Source organism: Chrysoperla carnea, chromosome 4 (genome assembly GCF_905475395.1).
Source record: "Chrysoperla carnea chromosome 4, inChrCarn1.1, whole genome shotgun sequence".
Taxonomy (NCBI): Eukaryota; Metazoa; Arthropoda; class Insecta; order Neuroptera; family Chrysopidae; genus Chrysoperla; species Chrysoperla carnea.
Genome location: NC_058340.1, coordinates 219,776 through 237,370, shown reverse-complemented (window position 1 = coordinate 237,370; position 17,595 = coordinate 219,776). Strand labels below are relative to the sequence as shown.

At 26.0% G+C, this 17,595-nt stretch overlaps 3 protein-coding genes across 4 annotated transcripts; all 3 read right to left on the bottom strand.

Annotated features, from left to right (window-relative positions):
• Positions 1-2,689: 2,689 nt before the first annotated feature.
• On the bottom strand, positions 2,690-7,448 carry LOC123299189 (alpha-N-acetylgalactosaminidase). 2 transcript variants are annotated; one of them, XM_044881483.1, is made up of 10 exons: positions 7,373-7,448; positions 6,175-6,354; positions 5,406-5,580; positions 4,761-4,935; positions 4,310-4,404; positions 4,085-4,246; positions 3,372-3,569; positions 3,149-3,313; positions 2,884-2,956; positions 2,690-2,814 (listed from the first exon to the last, which is right to left on the bottom strand). In XM_044881483.1, exons 2-10 carry the CDS (start codon positions 6,336-6,338, stop codon positions 2,732-2,734), a joined length of 1,290 nt encoding a protein of 429 aa, XP_044737418.1. In that variant the 5' UTR covers positions 6,339-6,354; positions 7,373-7,448; the 3' UTR covers positions 2,690-2,731. The 2 variants fall into 2 exon arrangements, with proteins under 2 accessions (XP_044737418.1, XP_044737417.1); XM_044881482.1 differs by lacking the exon at positions 7,373-7,448 and having other exon boundaries at positions 6,175-6,413.
• A 1,692-nt stretch (positions 7,449-9,140) lies between these two features.
• On the bottom strand, positions 9,141-10,300 carry LOC123299190 (yrdC domain-containing protein, mitochondrial). Its single transcript, XM_044881485.1, has 2 exons — positions 9,596-10,300; positions 9,141-9,175 (listed from the first exon to the last, which is right to left on the bottom strand). Exons 1-2 carry the CDS (start codon positions 10,298-10,300, stop codon positions 9,152-9,154), a joined length of 729 nt encoding a protein of 242 aa, XP_044737420.1. The 3' UTR covers positions 9,141-9,151.
• Positions 10,299-10,906, bottom strand: LOC123299191 (DNA-directed RNA polymerase III subunit RPC10). The gene is made up of 2 exons (XM_044881486.1): positions 10,657-10,906; positions 10,299-10,529 (listed from the first exon to the last, which is right to left on the bottom strand). Exons 1-2 carry the CDS (start codon positions 10,798-10,800, stop codon positions 10,344-10,346), a joined length of 330 nt encoding a protein of 109 aa, XP_044737421.1. The 5' UTR covers positions 10,801-10,906; the 3' UTR covers positions 10,299-10,343.
• Positions 10,907-17,595: the final 6,689 nt, after the last annotated feature.

Genomic DNA, 17,595 nt, shown 5'->3' with positions numbered 1-17,595 from the left:
ATTACAATTTAGATATTTATATAAATTTCAGTTTAAAATGTCATGATGGATATGACCCACAGAGGTCAAACCATTAACTATCTGTAAAGTAAATAAATAAATATATTCGAAATCTTTAAGAAAAATCAAAATTATCAGTCAAATAATCTCATTATGAGTTCCGTTTTCGCTGAATTTAAATTAATAAAAACCCATGTTTTAATTAAAATTAGAGATATAAAATTTTGTTCGAAATTGATTTTTTTATCTTTGGAACTGTGAATGATTAAAAAATACTTAAATAATAATTATTAAATGTTGATATTTATATTAGAAATGAATTATTTTTGTATTATAATTATTATTTTAATATAATATGGTATTTATACAATTATTTCTTTTAATTAATATTGATATTTAATTATAATATCTGAATTATAATATCGGCTACGTTACTGTGTAAAATGTACAAATATGTTTATTTCAATAAAATGTGAATTACATAATTAATTTGTTGTTGCAAGTTTAAGTATTTTGATATAAAAATTATTTTCATGCAAACAAAAATATCATTTTTAATGAAATCAAAATTTGAAGGTCATTTATTTAAAATAATATTTTATTTTATTTAATAAATGAAAATTAACAACTAACTGAGTTAAATGTTTAAATATTATTTTATATGTTTGAATTATTTATTATAATATTTTTTTTATTGCGAAAAGCACAATATTTTATTATGTATACATACTCACCAAAAACTTTGCAGACCAATAACTTATAACAAATTTTCAATTTGGAGGGGGGGATATACACCTTTTATTTTACCTATGAAGTATACAAGTAAGTAAAATAAAAAGTTTTCACTACGAAAATCGGAAATTAGGAATCTGCTAACTAAAGCTAATACCGAAAAAAATTTGATGATCAATTCTGATAACAAATTCTTTCTTAATTTAAAATTGGGAATTGAAAACAAAGAAAATTAAAAAAACCTATATTTAGTATAAACAAAAGGTTGTTTTTTTCTATATCTAATAAAATGAATTTATACAAAAATATAAAAACTAATTTTGTTTTATAAATTAGAGTTAAGGAAAAATAAAAATGATATTGATAATAATTATAAAATGTATTTATTTAGTTTTAATATACATGCATACATAATTGAATTAAATAATTTTTATTAAGAATGAAATTGTTTATTATTACCTACAGCTACACCTCAAATAACATTTTTCAGATCATTCATAATCAAGTTTACTGCTTGAATTTTATACAAATATATAAATAATTAAACTTCAATAAACACTATGTATGAAGGGACAATAAAATAAAATAAACATTTTAGGCGTGTAGCGTCATCTATCAATGAATATAACAAACCAATACATGCCTAGTCGTTATACATCTGTAACACTTAAATCCCCTGGAGGAGTAGTTTACAGTTTACACACTACCATCTACCAATGAGTGAGTGAGTTTGTATACGTATATAAAAATAACCTTCTAGATCTAGTATGTAGCAGTAGATTGTAGGTATCTGTATTCTTTGCTTTTGGTGAGCAACACATAGTTTCTTAATTAAGTCTGAAGAGGTAGTAAATCCCATAAATCCTATATTTGAACTGTTTGGCTATTAAGGATGTATGAGCATGGTAGTGGGGGCACAAATTTAAAAATAGATATTTTCAATTTTGATGATAAATTTATATTATTACTTGACGATATAAGACGAAAAGTAAGAATAAAATTTTTCAATATCTGGCTTAATTTTCAAAATATCGAAAATTGAAAATTTTGTTTAATTATTTAGCTTTCGATATTTCGAAAACCAAGACACATATCGAAAAATTTTATTCTTATTTTTCGTCTACATTCATGAAGTTATAACAAAATTCATCATCAAAGTTGAAAATAAGATAAAAATAATTTCAACCCTTAATCTACCCTGCTCTTACATCCCTTATATGGACGGTGACACTTAGTTTTTTTCTTTTCTAATTCATTGCTAATATGTTTACTTTCTATTAAAAAGTTTTTTTAAAATTTGTTTTCATTCATTCCAAATGAAAATTATCAAAAACTTCCAAAATATGTCGTTTTTTGAGATTCCTCCATAAGAGCCAATGTATTTTATATCGATTTTTAATGACTTTTTTCTTAAAAATTTGCACGGATACCTAAGCTGAAATTTTAACCACATATTCTTTGAGTAAAAGACTACCTACAAACAAATTTTAAGCCTTTAAATCAAACATTGTTGTCATGCTCATACATCCTTAACTATTAAATAAATCTCTCGTAAAACAATAAAGTTATAATTGAAGATTTAGAGCTTATAAGTTTACGTCTGTTGCCTCTTTTCTTTAAAGATATGTGAAGGCAAAGGTCTACAGTTAATAATCCTCAAACCAGAGAATCATTTTAGAAACTAAACAATATTGCTTTTATTCAAAAGAATAAATATGAAAATGTGATGAAAAATGATCTAAAAGTTTGGTCGATAATTACACTCTTCATTCACACCACTGCACACACTTTGTTTGACAAGCTAAATTAGATCAATCATTATTTTGATAATAATTCGTACTCGTACTAATTAAAACAAGAAGTGGACCGCTATAAACGAAAATAATAAATTTACGACTACGACTAAAAAAGGAAAAACTTAAAATTTAAATGATGTTTAAAAATGAAAGTAACTACAGGTACATAAAAGTAATATTTATTTTAAAAAAATTTATTTTACTTAAAAAATATGTTTTACTTCAATTAATTTCTCGTTGGGGACTTGTTCGTTGTCAACTGGGGTGGCTTTTATGAAAACCACAGCTAAAAAAATTGAAAATAATTTTAGTAAAAGAGTTTGAACGATTTAAAATCAATTAAAATTGTTTATACCTGTTGGGAATAATGTGACTTTGATAGCTTTGTAAACTTCACTCGAATCATATTTATCAGGATTGTACAGATCCTAAAAAAGGGAATCATTTAGAACATGATACAATCAGTCTACCTCTACAATATTTAAGGTACACTTTCACTTTTTAAATTCAATAAGATAACTTATCAGTTGTTTACCACTGTTTAGGTACTCGTTTTCATTTTTTGATCCGCTGCACGGATAGTTAGTAGCTATTTATTTAAAAATACATAAAATACATACCTTAAAGGTATAACCATTTGGATTGTTAAGACCGATCTCTTGTAGAGTTGTATTTAAATGGTATGGACGACCATCAAATCGTTGACTGATGAATGCAATCGCATACGATGTATGATTATTTACAATTGGTAATATTGGACGTGTCCATATTTCAAGTTTATTTTTCTAAATTTAAACAAATATTATTATTTATGGCTATACAAATTAAGAAACATTAACAAACCTTAAAAACAAGTCGTCCTTGTATGCCCAATGCATCTTGATTGACAGCAATCACATCTTTATTTTGTAAAATAGCTTTATGTTGAGGTTTTACTGTAGCCAAATTGTTGGACATAATTAATGGTGCAGCCATTATGGCCCAAATCGCCATTTGTAATTCACTTTGATCATCACTTAATCCAAAATTACCAATAATTAACTACAAAATATAATTTCAGTTTTTGATTTTACAAAAATTACCATCTAACAATTACGAACATGGCCTAGTTCAAAAAAAAAACTTGAAACATGTTTTAAATTTACCTATTAGTGCCTCTAGCAAAAACGATAAATTTATGTTGACTTGCCACAAAGTCATGACCACCTGAAGTGGCTAATCGCTACATAGAATTTAAATACAATAGCCTCACAAATTGCAAAACTTTGCTAAATTCTAGACAAAAATTTTTGTAGTCAAAGTAAAATTTTGGACACGACAAAATATATAAAAACGTAGTTTACAGTATTTATCCAAAAAAGTCAAGTTTATCAAAATATGAGCTGCTAAATTATCTTGAAATTGCTATGAGCGTCAGCGTTTGACCAAATACAAACATTTATAACAATATGTCAAAAAACTTTTTGGAAGAATCGTATTTTGAGCGTGTAAGGTACAGCCAGCTGAAGTGACTATGTTCGTAAATACAATTTGTATGAATAAATACTTAGACTTGCCATGTCAGGATCATTCCAATGTCCAGGTCCAGCATAAGGTATAAAACGATCTTGATTTTCAGCAAAGAAATCAATAATACGAGATACATTTGCCCAATTATCATCGATATCATCCCAATTACGCCATAAATTACAATATTCTGATAAGGTTTCATAATCACCCTAAAACAATTAAAAATATTACAATGTGAAGTTATCTTTAGAAAGGTGCCGCTGTCGTTTTACCGGAATTCCAAGTGGTTCTGTATAAGCAGGCCAACTACACGAATAAACCATTGGACGTCCGGTTTCATTCAAATATTTACCAAATTGTGTATAACCTGCCATAAAAAAAGGAATTTTTTAACTAAAATTATAACGAATGAAATGCTCTTTAAAGCTATCTGGCAAAATGTACTCACAAAGTCAGAATTAGTCAGTTCCCGGGAGAAATTCAAGTAAAATTACTAATAATTTTATATAATTCGGTACAATTCTATATAATTATATATTTTAAATTATTAAACATGTCTTTGAGATATGACAGATAAAATTGATATTTTAACTTTGAGCACAATGTATAATATTTTAATTGACCACCAGCGTGGCGCCTAGAAAGCCCATCTTTCTCAAATATTGATAAAAGGCGTACATTATCGTAGTACGCTACATTACACAAGAACCTATAAATACTGACCATCGTACATCTCGGTAATATTAGAATAGCAGCCATCAAGTTTAACATAATCTACATCCCAATCAGCAAACTGTTGTGCATCTTGTTCTAAATGTCCCAAAACACCAGGATATCCTGCACATGTCTTCGTTCCAAAATCTTCATACAAACCAAATTTTAATCCTTTACCATGGATCTGCATAATAATAAGGCTTCAATCAAATAACAGTTCAAAATTAAATTAAAACCAACATTTGACTGAGGTAATTGTTGAAATATCATGTAAGTTAGGCAATCGTTTGTTCTTTGACGTCATGTAAGGAAAGAAAGATAGCCAAACATACATAATTTGCGCCCTCACGGGTAAACGCGTTACTCACTTCGGACTAAACTTAGTATACCTTGATATATTTCATATATACATTGTATAAAAAGCTTCATGCGTTTTGAAGCTTCACATATTTGACGTTATGTTCATTTGAGAAGATTGATTTGAAACTGTTTATCTCTGAAAGATATGTTATTTTAGTTGAAAAGTCCTTTTAAAATTTTAAAAACGTTAATTTTTGTATCACAGACGAAAATGGTAAAATTATAAAGGTTCATTTATCCATCTTTGATGACGGAATCCTAAGAAGTTAGTTATCTTATAAGTTTTATACTAACATAATCAGCTAATGCCTTCATTCCACTTGGAAATCGATCCTTGTCTGGTTGTAATCTGCCATTTTCATCACGTGTCTTATTTAACCAACAATCATCAACAATTATATATTCATAGCCAAGTTGATCGTAACCTTCTGACACAATTAAATCGGCTGCTTTTTTAAATAGTTGTTCACTAAAATTTAAATTTACAACTTTTAAATACCTACATAATTGAATCTTTAAAAATTTAAATTAGTTTATGTTTTTAATGACTAGATGTCACTGCCTGTGCTGTGTCTATCTATCCTATCCTTACTCAATGATTCATCCTTCCAAATTCTATGATCCATCCCTCATTTTCAAGCTTAATTATGTCTAGGTGTGACGAAAAATATACTCACAGTCTAAAAATGTACCGCTTAGGAAAAAATTGGTGGTCCATCAATTTCCAAAAACAATAAACATGGCCCTGACTCAAAATACGTATTTTTGAATTGAACCCGACAAAAAGATCGTACAAATTTTTAAAAATTTTTGTTTTTATATAATATTAAGAACCCACTCCCACTCTCCATGGTTACAAAGTGTGTTCCTCAAAAAAGTTTTTTGGTCGATTGAGAGTCTAATTGTAAGCTATAGTATTTTCCAATCAATTTATTAATGGATCATCAATAGTAAGGTTCAGAACCATCTGTTAATACTTTTGAATTTTGGATGAATGTCTCCAAGTCTATTGACGTTGTTTATTTTTAAATATTTTGATCTTTTTGATAATTTTGATGCATACCTGACACAATCATCTGGATATTCTTTACAATCCACAATACATCGATATCGTTGCCAATGCATCCATCCCATGGGAGGTGTTAAAGCCAAACCATTATCCAATGAGTAGCAAGTTTTAACACAAACTAATAATCCTATTAATAGGATCATGTCCTTTTTCAACATTTTCACAAACTTAATACTGAAATTGAACAACGATTTAATTTTGAAGATTACAGTTATACAGCTGAGTATTAAACGATAATCAATATTATTTGTTTTTATTATTTGAAATAAATGTTAAAGGGACTCGTTCATCAACATTTCAAATATTTATCAAAATTAGTGTAACGAAAATATTACGTCATAGAGGTTAAATAATATGTCTGAAATACCGCGTGTACAAGATATTAATAATTTGCGTATTAGGTGCATTTTTTATGATTTTTATATAAATCTAAGGCTATAAATTTGTAGTAAATTTTATATTTTGCAAATTTGTTTATCATAAAAATAACAGTAGTTTATTGGTCCATATATAATTTTCGTCTAAAAGATCGGAATTCATAATTTCATATTTCATTGAGCGTCAAATTAGGTCACGTGGTCACTTTAGGCTGTGCTGCCATCTGGATGGAAAACACAACTTCAGCAGCGATAAATTGTAAAAAGCTAAACAATATCTAGCGACTTCTTTGTCTATTAATAAAGTACTAAATTAAAACTTAACTTATAAAATTGAAATGAATGGTGCCCATTCATAATTTTTTATAAAAAGGTTTGCTATTCATATCAATTTTATCGCTTTAATTTTAATTTTATTTATAATTATAAATAAAACATAAATTATTTGATTTTTTAAATAATTAATCAAACACTTTAATGATTTTTGATAAATAAAGCAAATCTTAGTTCAAGTCAAATGAAATTTACTCATTTCAAATATAGCCTTTCAAAGGAAGTTGATTTAGATTTAGTCCAACTTCTTACAAAAAAAATCAAGCCTTTTATCCAAAATAGTCTTGATACTCGCACATCACTTTCCTCCGATTTTCTAGTTTATCTGTTAGCTCTCCGGAACTTTCAGACGGTAGGTCTATGTATTTGTTTTAAAGACAACCTTTTCTATAACTAAATTTTGATTAAATTTTAAATTTAAAAGAAATTCAAATAATAAAACAAAAATATGAAATTTAATTTTTTAAAAAATATTTACTTACAAAATGTTGTTGACTTGTCATAAAATTTCACAAATAATTGACTATTCAGTTTTAAAGAATCTATCGCTATAATAATTATTAATAAATATATTTATAATTTATAATATTTGTAAGGTCATTTATTAATTATAATTTTATTGGTTTAATTATTAACAATTGTATAAATAATGAAAGTTAATTTTGTTAATGTTAATGATAATGAGTGTTGAGTAGTGAGTCTTGTTTGTAACTTTCTATGATTATTTTAAATAAATATTACAAAATCAAATACCAAATTTAAAATTCAACGGGCTACGTATAGGACAGGACAGTACAGTACAGTCTGTACAGTAATTAAAGTTCAATGTAACTCTTATCTCATTTGCATAACCGGCCCTGTCTGTTCGGTACGTTTGCTAAAGAGACGTTAAACATTTTTATTTTGCATATTTTTATTATAAAATAATGGATAAGTACTAGATAGGTATTTGTGGAAGCAGGTCCGTATCCAAATTGGAGTCATTTTAGTTTAGGAATGTAATATACTTCTATAATTATTAATTAGTCAGTCAACAAGTTCAAATTGGTGAAATATAGAGATAATGATCGTAAAAATACTGTGTGAGAGCTTGTTCAATTCCTACAAATGATGTCTACAAAAATGTATCGCAAACGTTTTTTAAAGTGGCCTGGTTTTCACCATGAAGAAAATTTATCAAATATTTTGTGTATGCAAAAAAAAAAAAAAACATTACTTAACGGCGCTTTCCAAAAAGAAAACATAAAAAAACTTTGGTTTTTGACACTTTTACGATATTTATAGAGGATTTTCTTACATTTACGTCATGTAAATTGCCTAGATGACTAGTCATCTGATTTCTTATCATTTATCAATAATAATTTTCCAAAATTTACATTTTCTTAACATCAACAAAAACATTTCAAGTTCTACTTTTTTCTTCGTAAATAAGATCGGTCCGCACCAATCTTATACAAATTTTAAACGGACCTTGATAAAATTTAACTGTGGATCACTGGTGTAGAGTAAAAAGGGTTCACATACATCTCATCAACTTGCTTTATGAGAATATCGATCTTCCATCGACTACGTACGTGGTGTCCTGGTCACAACGTGCTTGTATCAAATTTGTTTACAATTTGGTCACGTTTTGGTTTGCAGTTTTATAAATATATACTAACTCGGCCAGTGCGGAATTCCGCTGCCGTAGTTACCGTAACCCGTGACTAAAAACAGCAAACAATCAATTTCGTGAATGAATATTAAAAGAATATGCATTCAAAATAATAATATACCTAATTCTAGAGTATTAAGAAAGCATTTGTAAAAACAAACATGTTTGCCTAATAAACTTACTATTTAAATTTATGATATTTTTTCCTTCAAATTTTTTGTGTAGCGTGTTTTTTCCTAAGCGGTACATTTTTAGATCTTGCGTATATTTTACGTCAAATCTATTCATAATAATCTTAAAAATGGGAGGGTGAATCATGAAATTTGATAAAGGAATAAGGAAAATAAGGGTAGGACAGAAAAATACTTGCTAGAGTAATGTTTTTATTCAAAAAATGACATAATTTATTCCATAACTAATAATAAAAAATTCAAACTAATGTTTTCTAATCATTTTTTATTATTTGAACAAATTTTTAAAATTACAAAAACAAAAATTTTTAATTAAATATACAAAAATTTATTTACAAAAAATATTGGGCTTTATGCCCCACGCAAAAATTCAATGAATCAATCAATGTGATTGATGAGTGACAGTAAAACTGCACTTACACGGATTTCGAAATTTCGCATATGAATCAATACTATTTAACAATAAATTTTCAAAATTTTCTAGGGCATAACCAATAAATTTGTTCAAATATAAACATGTGTGGATATTTTTAACCCCCGAACAAAAAAAGGGGTGTTGTTTGACCGCTATGTCTGTCTGTCTGTGGCATTGTAGCGCCTAAAAGGATGAACCGATTTAGATTTTTTGTTTCGTTTTACAGGTTAGTTAATGGGGAATGTTCTTAGCTATGTTTCAAATACGATTTCAGTCGTTCCGTATCCGTAAAAACTAAAAAATAGGCGATGGTCCTCAAAATCGGTTCAGTTTGGATAAGATTCTAAGAAAAAGAGCAATTTAATAGAGGATGTACCCGATAAAAATTTCTCGGGGGTTTTTAAAATTTTGAATTCCACTTGTAATATTTAAAAAAAAAACATTAACTATTGATGGCCTCATGAAGACCATGCGCATTTAAAATTTGTATAATTTTGTGACTTGAGATGCCATGACGTAATATTTTAAAGGACCCCATCGATGCTAAATCAATAACCGTGGATGCAGCCCTTTGTGAATCATCAAACCCCAATGGACCCGCATCAAAGATCCCATTTAAATATGGCCATAACGATTCAAACTCTTCAACATTTAACGAACTTGGTTCACCACTTGCATTAGCGCTAGTTAACGCTAACGGATAATTTACTAAACTTAATACATTTTGTACAAACTGATTATCTGGAATACGAATTCCAACTTTCCCGCTATCCGGTTTTAATGATTTATCTAATACGGAAGTGCATTCTAGAACTAAGGTTACAGGACCGGGTAACAAGGAATTTAATAAATTCGTTGGTAAGTGATTGATTTTAGCCCATCGATTTAAGTCACTCACTCGACCCAAACAAATCGCTAATGGTTTATGCTCGGAACGTCCTTTAATATCGTACAACTTATGAATCGCTTTTTGATTTAACGCATTACATGCTAAACCGTAAACGGTATCGGTTGGAATGCTTATCACACCGCTTGCTTGTAGATGCTCAACAGCGCATGTTACAGCATTACGATGCTCAATTGAGATACGTTTATCCATTAAATTTACAGCGTTTAATATTTTATTATATAAATTTTGTGGATATTTCATGTTTTTTTTTTTTTTAAAGTAAACCGCTACTGATCACTTTGTTTTAATCACGCCACTGATGTGAGCAATCAAAATTACAACAACGATAAAATGTCGTCATTGGTTCATCCGCAGAACGAATTTGTATTTGCATAAAATATGCACGAGGATGTTGACATTTAGGACACTGTTCATCAATTGAATCCGCGTTTTTCCAAGCTTCGGCACCGCCTAATATATGATCCACTTCCTGCAAAATCAAACATTTTATATAGTTTTTGTTGCGTCATTTATTTTTAGGTTATCAATATTAATAACGATTTACGATTATCAGAATATTATCAAGCTCAATTAATTAAAGCTTTTTTATAAATTACCTTTAATGCAGGATACGTTCTTGATGTTAAAGTTTCAGTAATATTATAAATATAAGGACAAACCACACAAGAAAATCGTAACACATTCGATGATCCTAATTCTACGATTAATGCATTTGAACAGGATGGACAAAATAACAACATTTCATTAACAACATTTATAACTTTTTATTAAAATGTGCTACTTAAATCTTTATTTTTAAAATATTGAATTCAATTCAAACTCTAAGAGTTGTCACTTTACAGTACACGTGCTTTAGATAAATAAAACTATTATTTATGTCAACTAATAAAAGATATGCACTTTATGATACTTACGTATAAAGGCTGTTCTTTATGTCATGTTAATTACGATTACGGATACGTCATGCGATACGTAACATTGTAATATTTATTTGTAGGCTGTGCTGCCATCTGGATGCAAAAAAATCTTAGCAGCGTCAAATCGTAAAAACCTAAATGTTTTGTTTTTTACGATTTCCGCTGTTGAAGATTTTTTTTTTCAACGTGATGGCAGAACGGCCTAAACTGATTTTTATAATAGAAAAGTATATATGTACTATTGTTATTATCCGGATTTATTTTGAGAGTATTGGATAAATATATTTAAAATATATATTTTTTAATGCTTTAATAAAACGAGAATAAGATTGAATTTAAAACAAATTTTATTTTCAGTTGATTGCCATTACCAAATAATTTTTTTTTAACAATTGATAGTCATATTGAGCACCCATTATGGATATAGTTGTTTATCATTACCATGTGTCTTCCATCAACACTTAAAACTATTACTTTAGAAGTCATTCTTGTTAATTAATTAATTAATTAATTGTTTTTGTGTTGTATAAACAAATTGTTGTATATATATATCTTTTTATGTGGTTGCTGTTGCGTCAATACTTCTTAAAGGCAGGAAGTATACCGCGCCGGACGCTCATCGCTAGACGCTTGCGTCAGTCGCATAATGAGAATCATACCTTTACTATCAGCCTATCATAGAATATAATACTATATTATAGACTGCACAGAAGAATATTCTATGCAATCTATCGACTATCACTGAGCAATGAGCAATGAGCATCCATCTGTTGTTTACTTCACTTGATTACTGAATAAATTCACGGTTGTTAATATTAAATTAAAATAAAATAAATTGAAGAAAAATGATTTGAATTAAATATAAATAAAAATGTATTTGTGATTTAATTAAATTAAATTAGTTTAATTCAATTTATTTATAAACGTTTATTTATTATTTTGACATATTGACATAATATCTATACATACAAACATACATACATACATACATACATACTAACATAACATAACATACCTGTTATTATTGTCTTGTTTGTCAATTTATTATTGTCAAACTTATAAGTTTTAAATAAATAAATAAACAATTACATTGGATATCGTAACGTAACGTCACGTAACGTAAGTATAAATAAATAATATTGAAACTGTAGTTACGATTATAATTATTCTTCATTTTATCTGAACGCTTGTAAAAGACCGATCAAAAATTCACCCAAGAAGTCATTTTATTCATATAATTCTAGATTTTTAAATAAAATTGTTAACTCGTATACTGAATAAAACTCAAAAAAAAAAAAACTTTACAGGAGTAATTTATCTCTTCAAAACATGATTTTGTCAAAAGGCGATAAATTGTCTGATCTGAGCGATCAATTTTAATATAGGGGAACTGAATTTTTTATCTTTTCACAATTTTGGTGAAGTTAAATCAATATTCCGACTAAATTTTGTACGAAAAATAAAATTAACTTTTATAAATATTGCTCAACGATGAAAAATTGAAGTTCTTTCGAGTACCATTTCATTTTTAATTACTGTGAACCTGAATTGTTAAAAATAAAGTAACGCTTATTTTTATTTTTGCTTTCTCAAAAATAACATCAAATTAAAATGTTGCATGAATTTCGATCTTAGACTATTAAGTTGCATTGATTGAGCGTCAAACGATTTTAAGCGTACCATCAACTGAAGTAATTGCTTAGGTCTTAGGTCAAATCTATCATGGCGGCGGTGTAGAAATGTCAGAACAAAGTGTTATTATCATTTTAAGTCAAAAAGTTCAGTGAAATTACGATGTTTTATGCAAAACAATTTGTGATATGAAACGCGCTACCTGGCGATAATAATTCGTACTAATTAAAACAGGAAATGAATCCGTTTTCAATTGTTCCAATTTAGAGTACCAGATGGCAATGCTTGTTCTTACTAGTTTTAAAGGTCAATTAGACTGCAGTAGACAGCAGATATATTATAAATTATTTTTTAAATTTAATTTTAGTAATAAAATAAAATAAAATAAATAAAGATGTCAGATGAAGAAGATACAACAATTTTATTAAGAAATGTAAATAAAATGAATAACAATAGTAATAATAATAATAAAAATAATAATAATGGTAACTTTAAAGAAATGACGATTATTATACCAATTATTGAAAAGCATTCAATGATGTTGAGTCCAAAGAAATCAAAACAACGTTTATTATCAACTTTATCATCATATACATCACCATATTCATGTGGTGAAGGTGAAGATGAAGATGCAGATGCAGATAATCATGATGGAACAGATTGTTGTATTGATAATGATCATTATGATAATAAAACAATACAAATAACATCATTAGTTATATTTTTAGCTGGTTTCATTTATGGTTATGATATGCCATTGATTTTATCATATTTATCTGAATTAGCTAACACATTTCAATTAACATGCATCCAACAATCATTATTAATGATTACATGGGCTGTTGGTGGTCTTATGGCCTTAATTATTGGTAAGTTGTTGTTGCATTAATTACTGGTTAGTAACTATAGCATCAGTCCTGTCAGGAGACAACCATTTATGGTTTTATTACACAGATGGGGGTATATGGTTTTTTGTTTATATTTAAGGTACAATAACATCGTTACATTGCCGTTATACAATCATGTTATATAGCATGATAATTATATTAATTGGTACTTTAATACAAATATTTACACCTGGTGTTAAATCTATGTGGATGTTGTTGTATGGAGGTCGTGCTTTAATTGGATTTGGTTGTGTATTATCATCTGCAGCACATCCATGTTATATATGTGAATTATTAACAACTAGTAGTCGTGCTGGTATACAATCTTCTTGTGCTTCATCATCATGTAATCATTTAAATAAAGAACGTGGTTATCGTATAACGTACCATCAACTAGGTGTCACTGTTGGTGTCTTTATATCATTATGTTCAACATACTTCTTTAAATCAAATATGGATTATGGATGGCGTACTGCTACTGGTATGATATGATTCTTATCAAACAAGTTGGAGGGAGGGGAGGGTGATGCAACATTTTAATACATTCAAAATGAATAAAAAACTAAAAATAATTAATATTACTTAAAATTCGATTTAGACTTACTACTTTCCATGATCAGTACTTTTTTCCACTCTCTAAAATACGAAAAATGTACTACCGTAACAAGTGAAAACAAACAATTGATTAAGTTAATTGTTTAAATACCATTTATAGATAGTGTTGATGTAAATAATGAAAGATAGTCACTCTTACAAACAAAATAATAAGAGTATCTTCCTTCTTACTTCTTCAGTGGATATAATAATAAACAAACACATACATAATATATATAACGTATAAATTTAAAATATATGCAATACCTGTATACATTCTGTGTAATGTTCTAACCTAATTTGTGTTTTCATAAGTAAACAGTGATATGAAAGAAAACCTGTCTCAGATTGAATTTTGTGTTTTCCTGTCTTGCTTGTATTTGTTCTTGAATAAGATTCTCATAAATGTATTAAAAATGTTTCACCCCCCTGTACAAGTAATTAAATATTAATAAATTAATTAATTTTTTTAATTTTTTGTTTAATAGCATTAAATATAATACCGATATTATTACATTTATTATTAATAACAATATTTGTGCCAAAATTAAATAATAATAATAATAATAATAATGCAGTTAATTCTGATAATGAAAATGATACAAATGAAGAAATAAATAATAATAATAAAAGAATTGGTAATAATAATAATAATAATAATAAAATGTTTTATATAACATTTTTAACATTATTTTTAATAACATTTGGAATACATTTGAGTGGAAGACAATCCATTTTATCATTAGCTCCAACAATATTTACTAATATTGGTATTGATCCAAAACATTCACAACAATCAGTTAATATAACAATAAGTATTGTTAGAGTAAGTATTTACCTAACATATATCTACATACATAATACATATTTATTTATTTTGTACTTTTTAGGTAATATGCTGTTTAATATCATTAAATATAATTGATAAATTAGGACGTAAATCATTATTATTAATGTCACAATTAATAATGTTTATATCATTATTAATATTATTAATAATAATTAATAATAATTCATCCACAATAAATATATTTAATTTAATAAAATTAAATTTAATTAAATATAATGATGAATATTGTCCATATTTTAAGATAATTGATTCAAGTGGTTTATTATTGTTTGGTGCTCGTGAACAACAACAACATATTATTGGTGATAATATGAAAATGATTAATACTATTGATGATGATAATCAATCACCACCATTTTTATATCCAATGTTACCAACACCATTATCATTAATAAGTGATGATAATAGTGATAATATTATTAATAATGATAATACAACATTATTAAATGTAATTAGTGTTATTATAATATTAGTGTATGAAGCTGCACATGCATTAGGACCATCAACTTGTATTACTGTCATGATCATAGAGTTAATACAACAAGATAATAAATGTTGTACATCTGTCATGTATATCACATCAATCTATTGGATCTTTGATTATGGTTTTAGTACATATTTATCAATATTTACTAATTATTTTTCAGGTAATTATCATTATTATTTTATTCATATACTTTTTTCATTTGATTGAACAATTTTAAAATTGAATTAATGAATTAAATGTTTTTTGTTTGTTTGTTTCAGATCAAATATTAAATATTGATTTTTATGAATGCAGTTTAATATTTTGTTTAATAACAATGATTTTACAATATTTATTATTAATTGAAACGAAATTAAAAACATTACAACAAATACAACAACAATTATTATTTAATTTAAATTATAATCATAATAATTCATATTTATTTAATTTATTATTTAATTATAAAAATAATAATAATAAATTAAATCATAATCATAATCATAATAATTATCATGATAATAATTTATTATCAAATGAACAAGATGATCTTGAACAACAACAACAACAACAACATTATAATAATAATAATAATAATAATAATAGAACAGAGACATCTATAAATATAACAACAAAACAACAACAACAAGAAACTGTCATTTGAGAATCAATCAATAATAATAATAATAATAATAATAAATCATTACATTTACATTCATTTATTAAAAATATTATTATTGATCGTAATAAAACATATCATATTCATTCATAAATTTATTTTATTAATTATTTATTTAAAAGCTGTTGTTTTATTATTTAATATAAACGAATTTGTTATTACTGAAACATTAACAATTAAAAGTTTAATTTAAAAAAGAAAAAATACTAATTACAGTAGGTACTTATTTGTGAACAATATTGAATCATAAAATGATTGAAAAAAATTTAAATAAAATTGGGAAGCTAAACTAACTGTATTTAATAAAATAATGGTCATTTTTAGAACAATTAAATATCTATCTTAAGGCCTTCAAATAGTTCTACTTAACTAACATGGACGTTAGAATACACACACTTTATTCTGAAACATACTGTATTAATACCTTCTATCATTTTATACAGGGTATTATATTATTGATAGCAGAATATTATACCAGTAAATTAAGCTTATCAATTATTTTATTGTCTTTATTTATAAAGAAAACAAATACATAATACATATTTATTAAATTATTTGACCAATACAGAGACACTTAAATGTGGGTGCTATCAACATAAGTATTATTTTAGATATGGGGGGGGGGGGGGTTAAATTGTGTACAATCAATTATTGTTTCTTTTATTGTTCTCACATTTCCCAAATTAGGGGTCAATCGAAATTTGATTCATAGCTTTTTTATTTATCTTGATAAGCTTAACTTACTGGTATAAATTTCTGCTATCAATAACAGAACATCCTGTACATATACAATATAAACACTTTTAATAATAATAATAAGAAATATTTAATTAAATAAATAATTAATGAATGTTTTAAGTGGAGTAGTTTAATTAAGTGTTAATTATATTACATTCCATTTATTTAAATACTTAATTATTAATAATAATAATTAATAATAAAAATAATTAAAGTTACTGTAACTTTAAATATGATAAAATAATAGAAATCATAAATATTATTATTATTATTATTAATAATTATTAAATAAATATGTGAAAGATATTATAGATAATGGTATAAAACATTTATAATGAATGTAGTAAATACAATAATACATGCATATAATATAATATGTATCTAATTAATATTATTATATTAATTAATATAATATTATAAATATGTTATTTGTTGCCAATTAATTATATTAAAAATAATAATAATTAAAACTTTTATAATTATATATTAATATATAAAAAATAATTAAATATTACACATTTAAAAGTAAATAAATATATAACGTAACTATAATTGTTTAATTATATTCAATTTTATTTTATTATATTATATTTTAATAATAATAAAAATAACATATTCTAGTCATTAAATATACTTATTAAATATTAATAATTAATAAACCATATTAATAAAATAAATACGTAGTTTATTTTAAGTTCTAGTCAATAATTAAAATATAATCAAACTATTATTATTTTTATTTTTTATGATTTTAATTTAATTAATTCAATTA

What these genes read in the sequence shown, in the direction of transcription:
- LOC123299191 (XM_044881486.1), bottom strand. Translation starts at nt 10,800, where the DNA reads ATGTTGTTATTTTGTCCATCCTGTTCAAATGCATTAATCGTAGAATTA. An exon ending in GAACGTATCCTGCATTAAAG is followed by an intron (nt 10,530 to 10,656) that starts GTAATTTATAAA and finishes TTGATTTTGCAG; the next exon opens with GAAGTGGATCATATATTAGG.
- LOC123299190 (XM_044881485.1), bottom strand. Translation starts at nt 10,300, where the DNA reads ATGAAATATCCACAAAATTTATATAATAAAATATTAAACGCTGTAAAT. An exon ending in TTCATGAGGCCATCAATAGT is followed by an intron (nt 9,176 to 9,595) that starts TAATGTTTTTTT and finishes TATTGATTCATA; the next exon opens with TGCGAAATTTCGAAATCCGT.
- LOC123299189 (XM_044881483.1), bottom strand. Translation starts at nt 6,338, where the DNA reads ATGTTGAAAAAGGACATGATCCTATTAATAGGATTATTAGTTTGTGTT. An exon ending in ATTGGAATGATCCTGACATG is followed by an intron (nt 3,570 to 4,084) that starts GCAAGTCTAAGT and finishes TATATTTTGTAG; the next exon opens with TTAATTATTGGTAATTTTGG. An exon ending in AAGGACGACTTGTTTTTAAG is followed by an intron (nt 3,314 to 3,371) that starts GTTTGTTAATGT and finishes GTTTAAATTTAG; the next exon opens with AAAAATAAACTTGAAATATG.